The sequence below is a fragment of the Myotis lucifugus genome, unplaced genomic scaffold (assembly GCF_000147115.1).
Source record: "Myotis lucifugus unplaced genomic scaffold, Myoluc2.0 scaffold_68, whole genome shotgun sequence".
Taxonomy (NCBI): Eukaryota; Metazoa; Chordata; class Mammalia; order Chiroptera; family Vespertilionidae; genus Myotis; species Myotis lucifugus.
The window spans coordinates 5709202-5719677 of record NW_005871116.1 but is presented as its reverse complement, the minus strand read 5'-3'; the positions used below and the strand labels follow the sequence as shown (position 1 = coordinate 5719677).

Genomic DNA, 10476 nt, shown 5'->3' with positions numbered 1-10476 from the left:
TTTTACACCAGGTCACAGAATGGATATCTAAATTAAAACGATGCCGAAAACAGAACCTCAAAGCCCAATATTTAACTGTGCAAAGCTGCTCCAAATTTAGCTTTCCTCCGGTGACAAAATCAGCCGCTTCTTCAGCAGCTCACTGAATGGACAGGGCCCGGTGTCTGAGGAGTCGGCGGCGAGGCTGTGCCAGCCGCTGGGCATGACTGATGCCCGGCCAGAAACCACTGGACTTGGCTGGGGCTGTGGCTGTGGTCAGACTGATTTAGAATTAGTTATATTGGGAGCAGCATGATAATCCTGTTTTTCTTCGTGCTGTGTGCCATGCGGAATTTATCTAAGTGCCCGGTTCCCACACGCTTGGCAAGGAAGTGAGGAGTTCAGAGGTCAACCAGTACCATGCTCCTTGCAGACTTAAAAACCTCTTAGCTTGATTGTCCCCTGAGGTATTTAACCAAATATCCTTCTGAAGCCTCTAAAGGGCACATTCCCTCCCTCCGTTTGCCTCCTGGAGTCACTCAAGAATTTATTTTAACAAAGCTCTTGTGAGGAGTAGCAACTAACATCATGGGAGAATATTTAGCCGTAGCTCACTGTTGACCTTGATCATGACCCTTCCCATGTTTAGCCACATCCCCAAAGACAGCTAAGTGGCTAGAGTATACAAGTTTGTTCTAAAGTTAAACTGGACAGCAAGGAAGACTGGGGACATAGTATCCTTTTCCTTCCAGAGGCTTCCATAGAAGCTCCATGCTGTTGGACAGGACCTCGAGATGATACTTTTCTGATTATTTTCCTCCAATAAGAAATGATGCAGCATATAGCATGGCCATATGGTACTAGGTCACAAGGACATATACCCATGAGAGGGGGTGTTGAATAAAAGGAAGACAATTCAAAAGGTTTCCAGTGTGATTGGTAGTGATATCTTACCATTTTCCACTGGGTCTCGTTTATCTCTTTGTATTGCAGCTCGTACTCCAGGACGATCCAGCCTTTCTGAACATCTGCGTTGGACGGTGGCTCCCATCTCACCTGGATGTCCGCGTGAATCCCCGTCAGGCTGGTGTTCAGCAAAGTCCAGTTGAGGCCGGTGGGTGGATCCGGTTGTACTGTGCGTTTCAATGGAGGGTTAGTACACAGCTGGGGAGTGACGGAATGCTTTCTTCTGAAGAGACCACGTTACTTTATACATTTCATTATTCATACTCTCAATTCTTATAATAGTCTTATCAGTCTATTCTCACTTTACTAGAGAGCACCATTTTTTTCCTTAAGGGTGATCTGTGTGTAACTCTAAAAATCCCATATAAAAGTCCTTTTCGAGTTTAAAGTCTGAACTATAACTTTTCTTAAAGATCGTCTGGGTTTTGCATTTCTTTGAGCTCCGATAGAATTAATGCTTTGGGATTTGGCAAAGGGATTCATTCTAACTAAGGAATAGAGTCAGAAAGACCTACGGCATTTAAACACGTGGCTGTATTAGGAACTCAGGGTAGAGGAGACTTTTTTTCTTTCAAACTGTTCATGACCTGGGGCAAGGGCCTTGCTTCACTCACTTCTGTGCTGCTACCAGCACAGTCCTTCCCAACACTCAGCCAGTGCTCCTTGGCTGGTCTTCCCAGCCACATGCGATCATTTCCCCAGACCTAAGGAGGGAGGCACTGCACGGCTCTCTCAGATGGTGACGCTGCCCTGTTTTCCTCCACTCAACCCATGTGAACAACTGGCAACAGTGTTTTGCTTGGTTTCTACCAACTGCACATTCTCGGGTAGATCTGCTGCATTTTGCCTATTAGCACCACAAAGACCACAATTTCCCAAAGGTCGATGAAGAGAAAGATGGACTCTAAAGCCAGGAACTCTATCAAAATGTACATTCTAGATCAGGGGTGGGGAACCTTTTTTCTGCCAAGGGCCATTTGGATATTTATAACATCATTCGTGGGCCATACAAAATTATCAACTTAAAAATTAGCCTGCTATATTTGGCCAAACATTTAATTAACTCACTCCTACTGCTGTGGCAGGGCCAGACCAAATGATTTCGAGGACCTTATAAGGCCCTCAAGCCAGATGTTCCCCACCCCTGTTTAGATAGTCCCCGATAAATTGTTGCTATTTGGGTCTCAGTACTAGACATGGAGTAAAATTTACTTTCTTTTTCTTTTTTTTAAAAAATATTTCTTTTATTGATTTCAGAGAGGAAGAGGGAGAGAGAGAGAAACATCAATGATGAGAGAGAATCATTGATTGGCTGCCTCCTGCACACCCCCTACTGGGGATCGAGCCTGCAACCCAGGTATGTGCCCTTGGCCAGAATCGAACCTGGGACCCTTCAGTCTTATAGGCCTATGCTCTATCCACTGAGCCAAACAGGCTAGGGCAAATGTACTTTCTTTTCTATTATATGGAGGTCACCTGGAATGTGGCAACATCTGGGTTCCCAGGGTTGATTAGAGATAGGCCTACAAATATACCCTGTGAGAAGCTCTTACTGGCTGTTAAAATTTGGTGGCTAAAGAGGGGAACTCCTCTTTCAACCAAAGCCAAAACATTCTCTGTGAGGGAGGTTGCTATTGGCCACTGTGGAGTGAGCACCACTTAAAAAAAAACAGAGAAAGTCCAAATTTGACTAATCATAACTACATTTGGGAAATTAAATTAGAGTAATTTGCAAAACAGCTAAGCTACATATGCCACATACTGACAGTAATACCTTCTTTTCTGGATTTGTTGGGGCCTGATGTTCTGATAACCAAAGCTTAACCTTATAAGTGACTGAACTATAAAAAATGTTTTTCATGGGAGATTTTCTAAAACATATTACTCATGTGACATCTTTAAAATTTCCCTACTTCAAATAGAAGATGAACGGGCCCTGTTGAGAAGGCACGGCGACCTCTCCTGACCTCTATACTTCCATGTGCCATACCTGCCAACTCCTCTGAGATGTTTAAAAGGCACCTGAGACTGCACACGTCTCCAAACTGACCCGGGGCTGGGCATTTAATGCTCTGAGCCTCCGTTTCATCATCTGTAAAATGGGGATGATAAGAACCTATCTCCCATGGTTATTAGATCTGAATCGTGATAAACGCTTTGGAAGTGTTAGCTATTACTATCCTTAGGTCATGTCCCTGCTTAAACATCCTCAAATGTGCCCCTTGCCAGAAAGATAAAGTCCAAATTCCTTTGTGGGGCATCACTGCTGATTTCTGTGGCTGACCAGTCGGGCCTGCCTAACTGCTCCGGAGTCTTTGAAATTTCTGTGCTATTTGTCACTTTTGGAATGTAGTAGTTGTTGGAAGACACAGTCCATCTTGTACACCTGGCAACCCCCACACATGCTTTAAGGAGCAAGCGAACTGTCACCATCTCGGGGCAGCCCTTCCTCAGTCAATCTGTCGCACCTCCGGCTCCCACCTTGGCTGACTATGTGTCCCACACACCTGGAGTCCAGCACCCACTATGGCACTTACTTATTATTTATCGCAATTATTTGCCAACATGCCTGACTCTCTGACTTGACTGTATGTTATTTATTCTATAGCCGTCACACCTGGGCACAGTGCCCAATCAGTGCCCAGCTCATGGCTGGCACTCAGTGACTCAGCCAGGTACAAGAGTGGGACTGGCAAAGGGCAGACACAGGGTCAGGACATGGGTCTTGACCCAGTATTCTTAGTACTACCCACTTAGCCACTCAATAGCTACACGTATGCGTGTTAGGACATATACTCAGTAGTCTCTCTAACCTATGCAGTTAGGTTCTCTTTTCTGCTTAAGTTTTCTTAATTTTCTCTTTCAAAGTTAGGCTAGCAGATCTACTTGTTTTTCTCTGCAGCTTCTAGCCACTTTCTCTCTGTCTCTTTCCATTTGCTGATGCCTGGGAAACCAGACAAGAACAGCCCATCCGAGAGAAGCGCCAAGGAATTCCTATGCGCAACAAATGAGCTTTTGTGGGTAGATTTGAGGCACCGATGTCAGCTACTCAAAGTCCTTCTTTGATTTTTTTCCACTTAGCTGTTTATACTACTATAGTTTAAACATCCCAATTATAGCTGCTTGTGTTCTTTTGTTGCATTTCCCCTGTGTCCACATGATGGGCAAGGGGTAGTCTGTCTGCAGCTTAGTTCACTGCGCTGATTATCTCCAATGTTTGTCTGGAGATCTTATAAACATGCCTTTACACGGATTTGGGCTGTTTTGTAAATGTAAACCCCCACGAGTTACTGTGCTTTGTGTTAAAAGAAAATCTAGGCACTTATTAGAGCAATGGAAGAGATGAAGGCCAAGCTACATCAGCAGATATATAATAATCATATTGAATGATTAAGAGAGAAGGAATCTTAAGAGTACATTGAGTTTGCCCCCCGCAGTGGCACACAATACAATCCAGCTTAAACACCTCCTCAAGGAAGACTCCACAAGGCTCCCACTCTTTCCTTTTCAACATTTGCTGCCAGATTCTCTTACATTAGAGCCAACTTAAGTCCCCCTGCCCTTTCCTTCTTGTTCAGCAGCTGATCTCGTGCCGGACAAGTAGACCTCCATCCACCTGTCGAGCACAGGGACAAGGTCTTCCTACACAAATACACTTGAACGTTGTAGACCTCCCCGTTTACTTAATCTAAAGCCATGTCAAATGAAACACAAACCTGTGATTTACCTATTTCCTCGACAGAGAAGCACTTTTGATCCACAGTACCACCATTGTTAGTGAGCTTGATGCAGTAGGGCACCCAGATGGAGGTATACGATGCGTTAAAGTAACAGCTGTTTTCTCCCGCAGAGACGTAATCAGGGCATTCTTTCCATTCTTGAGTCCATTCTTGAGTGTTCCTGAAATGGAAGGTAAAAAAGGATGAATTGTTCTAAAACCATGCTATAGCTCAAGTCAAAGCAAGGTGCCTGACAATCAGATTCAATGAGCGGGAACACAAATATTTATGAGCAAGTACTTTAGTGACACCATTTCCAACATGTATCACAGTTGTAGGCATCGTCAGGGTCTGCAGGAGGATCAGGGGCCGTTTGGTACTTCTGCCAATAGTAAGAACACCTACTCACTGACTGCATGTGACGTGCCAGCTCCTAAGCCAAGTGATCCATTGGTAGGTGGTTTATTATCCTCACTCTACAAAGGAGGGTTCTGAGGCTAAGGGAGGTTGAAAAATGTCCTTCATTAAAACACAATGGACAGTCAACTAACTGGCAAACTGTAGAGATTCCCACAGAACTGCGAGTCCTTAATCCTGGGTGTTTCTCCAACTCCTGGTGGAAGGAACCAGGGCATGTGGATGGCATTCTCCAGGCTGAGTAACACTCAGGTGCAGGTGACCTTGAGGTAGAAAATCGGTTACCACCCTTCTCTAGACCACTGTGTCCCATGTCTACCTCCCCATGGACGTCCTATGCTTGGGAGAGTTTTCCTGATGCCTTAAACTCCTTCTCATACTTCTGATTTTTCCCCCTTAATTATATGAAGAGCCATGAGAACATTTCAAACATGCAAGACATTCCAGTGATATGCAGAGAACATGAAATCCTAGCGTCTTCTCCCCTACCCCGGAAAAAGACAGAAGGCATGAACCCAGAAATCTAAAAGTCTCTCCAAACCCAGAAAAGCATTTTTCTTTTCCATTTTGTAACTAGAAATTGACATTTAATGACAGAATATAGAAAAAAAAAGGGGGAAACAAACATGGGCTGAATGGAATCAACATATTTGCTTATGAGTTCCTTTTTTTTTTGGTTTCTCCACAAGCAAGTTCCTCTTTTCCTAGACCTTGGATCAGATGAAAACAAACAAACGAACAACAGAACAAAGCACGAAGGACAGAGGGACACTCGGAGAACACTGAGTTAATAAGGAAGCTGGGTCTTCACATTTGCATTCCACCACGGAGTTATTCATCTCTGCCCCACTCTGCAGAGAGCGCCCTTTACCCAGATGACTGCATTGAATGGAAAAGAGATGCCAGGAAGTTCACTGCAGACAAAAGTCAGAGTTTTGGGAAAGGAAATTCCCTGGTCTGCTGCCATGGGGACCTGAACAAAAATGCAGAGCAATCAAAGGACCGCTCCGACTCGCCTCCCGCAGCGGGAATAGTGCAAACATGTGACAGGATGCAACACCGCTCTCCCAAGTCCCATCTGTCTGTCTGACTGACTGACCCCAGCAAGCCATCTTTGGGGTCCTACTAGGCAAGCACCATATAGCACTGTGCGGACGTGATAATTCATAAGATTCAGTCCCTACCTTTAGGTTGGAGAAAGAACTAGAAATGACCATCTCAGTACTTTTTTGGTCTCCTGCATTCATTCCATTGATATTTAATAAGTGTTGATTATATACAGAACATTGTGCTGGGCATATGGGAGAGTCATGTGTGTCTAAGGAGTTACTCTTGCCTCAGGGGTATGATTAAAAACTGTATTATAAAGGAGTGTGAGTAAGTGCTCATTAGGCTCCCTAAGAGTTCAGAAGAGGGAATGATTGCCCTGGTTGTTCACAGAAGGCTTCAAGGTGGAGGTGGTGTTTCTTAGAAACCTTGAAGGATGGGTAAAGTTTAATAGATGGCAATAGGGCAGTGATGGTGAACCTATGACACGTGTGTCAGAGGTGACACGCGAACTCATTTTTTTGGTTGATTTTTCTTTGTTAAATGGCATTTAAATATAGAAAATAAATATCAAAAATATAAGTCTTTGTTTTACTATGGTTGCAAATATAAAAAATTTTTTATATGTGACACCGCACCAGAGTTAAGTTAGGGTTTTTCAAAATGCTGACATGCCGAGCTCAAAAGGTTCGCCATCACTGCAATAGGGAAAGGAAAGGAGGGAACAGGGTGGTCAAAGGCATTTAGGGAGAGAAGTACGGGACTGAATGTAGTGAGGGGTGCAGGAGGCAATGGAATAACTGGGAAATCCTTTCTTAAATTAGAATTGCTACTTGGGTGGAATGAGTCCTTATTGGTTTATTCTTCACTAGGCTATCTGCTTGAAAAGAGGGTTTATGAATCAAGGAGACATAGAGCCAGGGAATCTGTGGCAGAGGAAATGGGCAGCAGGAGTGGCCCCGTGCAGCCCCAGGTGTGGGGGCTGGCAGACCAGACTGGAGGTCTGTGAGCTCTGCCGGGAGTGGGGGGACGGCACTGTGGGGAGGGCAGGGCCTGGGAGGAAGGAATGAGGTGCTGGGGGAAGACACAGGCTTCCTCCTTTCCAGCTGTTTCTCAGGCTGGTCTGTTGGCACCAGGAGGAAACTTGTGCAATATCAGGAGGTCCTTGGGACAGCTGCTCATCAGCTGTTGAAAGAACTTGGAATTCAAATGGCAGAAACACCAGGGTCCCAGACAGGGAACTATCGCTTCAATTCTGGTTGAGTTTCTTAAACGTTGCAAACCCTTGGATGAGAGGAAGACTCAGCCCTGATGGGATAAAATGTGGGTAGAAGCAAGGATAAATCATGTATGTATGTGTGCATTTATAGCAGAAGAAAGATTTTTAAACATTAGGAATAGGTGGGTCATTGAACTATAATACGATTTATTTTATCTTGAGTTTCAAACTGAAAATAATAGTGCATGAAAGGGAACGGTTTCACAAGAGAGCCCAAGGGATGAGGCTTCCATACACTGGCAGAAGGGATACAAACTGCGTTTAGCACACTCATAGTATTAAAGGTGGTGTTAAAATGTCCTAAAGATGTGGGCCACTGCTTGCCAGGTCTGGATTTGACCTAGAGAGGGTAGCTCTGTGTGTTCCACAGCTTCTCAATGTTGGCATGTCAGGCCCCTGTCCCCCATGGACCACAAACCCTCTTTGGATGACCCCAAATCCATTAGCTCCAAAGCACATACAACTGAAGCAGGATGGGTCAGGGGGCTCTTCCAAACACAGCTCCCAACGCCCGCCCTCATGAACCCAAGTTGAATTATGCTTTAAAGAAATATTTAACCTTTATTTTTAAACTATTACATTTAGACAAAAAACCAAATGGTTTCATTACATACAGAGCATGTGTTTTAAGTTTAAAATGTAACCTTTTCCTTAGAAAAAGACAGGAAAGTAACATGTCCCTTCTAATTTCCCCCACAGCCTGGGAAAGTTTCTTTTATTTTTATTTTTTTAAAGTATATTTTTATTAATTTCAGAGAGGAAGGGAGAGTGAGAGGGAGATAGAAACATCAATGGTGAGAGAGAATTATTGATCGGCTGCCTCCTGCACGCCACCTACTGGGGAATGAGCCCACAACTTGGGCCTATGCCCAGACGGGGATTTGAACCTGGTTCATAGGTCAATGATCAACCACTGAGCCACACCCAGCCGGGCAAGAAAATATATTTTTAAAAAGCCAGGATATGATAGGGTGGGGTGAGGGGTGATGGCAGAGATGAGGGAAACAGCTTTGGGGACTGGGTCTTCACGCGCCCACTTCCTTGAGTGAGGAGCGGAGGGCACAGCATCTCTGCTGGACTCAGAGCCGCCTTTGGCAGTGCCTGTCGAGTCCCCTCCAAGCACAGAGGCCGAATGTGGCACCGTCTCCATCACAGGGGGACAGAGACTGGTCTGGATGGGCTGCCCTCCTCCAGCTCACCTGAGGAGGTGGGTGCCAGCTGCCTCACTCTGTCCTGTTGACAGACAGCCCACATGTTTAGGCTCCCTTGGCCCTTAGTTACCAAGGCCAGGCCCCTCCCCTGCTCTGGTTCTGGGCATAATCATGTCGCCGCTTTATTTGTGTGTCAGGGATGGGGAGTCATGAGCCTGTGGATCCAGGAGCTGCCTGGGAACTGACTTCTAAGAGACAGTGACAAGAGTCAGGGTGCACGGCTGGTGTCCTGCCACACGTCTGTTCTCTCATCGGGGCAGCTAGTCCTAACCCTCCCGACCCTTCGGTTCTGCCCTTCCCAGATAAACCGGGTAGGACTTATGCTATTTTGGCCGAGATATTAAAAATAATTATATTTTTATAGAAAAAACACAAAATGCTGACTCTAGCCAGTTTAAATGGGCAGTAATCACAAGGTTGTGCTTAGGGGGTTTGAGGAGGTGATCATTTTCCCTCCTGGGACCCCAAACTCCACTAGGGCCCAAACCAATGGCATCCTTCTGCGTATGTTGGAGATCTCCCCTCCGCCTGGTCCACTTTCAGTGGCTTCCTGCTGGCACAGAGCTGGGCTGGGATGAGGGATGCCGAGGGGCCTGGCTGCGCGGAGGAGCCCGGAGGCTGGGGAATGGGCCCTGCCGTACAGGGGGAGGGACAAACGTGCATGTGTGAAGGCTTCACCCCTGGGGATTGGCGTTTTAGTTCAGGTTCAAATTTGGTGAATCCTAGGCTGGTGAAACCCATTTTCATAAAGTGGGCCCATGTCCGCTCTTCTCCATTCGTTTAGTTAACTGTCCTGTGCAGAGAGCTTATGAATAACTGGCTTAGTTCTAACTGAGCTGGCTCTCTGAGGAGCTGGAGTGGAAACATGAAACGGAGCCTCCGAAATCTCTCTCTCTTCTCTGAACACAACCCACAGATATTGAAAAGTGTTACCAAACATTTTCGCTTCCTCGTCCCGAACACAAATCAGCTTTGGCTGCTGGCCCTTCCCTCTCTGCAGTGGCAGCATTAACAAAACAAAACAAAAAAAGAGCATTTGGTACCCAACCATCTCATCTTTGTGTGCCCTTTGGGGGGACATCCAAGAGACCACTCTCACACCTGGGAGGTAGGTAAGGCCAGGCCTTGTATGTCTTATTTGCAAACGAAGCACCCCAGCTCTGCATTCAACATGTTCTTATGGGATACCAAGAGTCACAAACAATTGTAAAGAATCAAAATCAATTCTGTAGCCCAGAAGTGGAATTTTACATCATTATTATTTTAAGTTGTTATTCTATCACAGTAATGAAAATAGGCAGCCACCATGTTCTGCGTACTCACCATGTGCCAAGCACTGTGCTAAGTGCTTTTCACGTGTTAGCTAATAAAGCCCTCATCAGAAGCCACGAGGCAAGGCCCATTAGCTCCGCTTTGCAAACGAGGCAGCTGAGCTTGGACAGACTGACCCATTTGCCCGCATCACTTGGTGAGCGAAGGCCAGAGCCAGGCCGCAATGCAGCTGTTGGCCCTGAGCTCACGTCCTTAACTGCTCGCAGCACCTTCCTTTCCTCTCCCCGCTGCTCCGTGGGGTGGACAGCGTCCTGCGTGGACGGATAAATACCACCAGCCTCAGAGATAGGGTCCTGTGAACCTTGCATCTTGCTTAAGCCTTCCTTGGGGTTTGGGTGGAAAAGAGGAGACGATAGAGTGCTTGAGCCCCCATATTAAAAATCGAGCACAAAGGTACAGCTTAAGAGTAAGTAATATTGGAAATAATGTCAGGTGAAGGGTAAGAAAGAAACGACTTGGGTGGTGATTATATTGAGAGACCTCTGTTTCACTGTTATTTTAAAGGACTCCTGGCAAAAATAGATAG

At 45.7% G+C, this 10476-nt stretch overlaps 1 protein-coding gene across 1 annotated transcript; it reads right to left on the bottom strand.

Annotated features, from left to right (window-relative positions):
• Positions 1-933: 933 nt before the first annotated feature.
• LOC102442983 (growth hormone receptor-like) lies at positions 934-6298 on the bottom strand (the record flags this gene model as incomplete). Its single annotated transcript, XM_023755054.1, has 3 exons — positions 6266-6298; positions 4673-4877; positions 934-1112 (listed from the first exon to the last, which is right to left on the bottom strand). Coding segments are annotated over exons 1-3 (417 nt in total), but the record flags the coding sequence as incomplete, so codon positions are not given.
• Positions 6299-10476: the final 4178 nt, after the last annotated feature.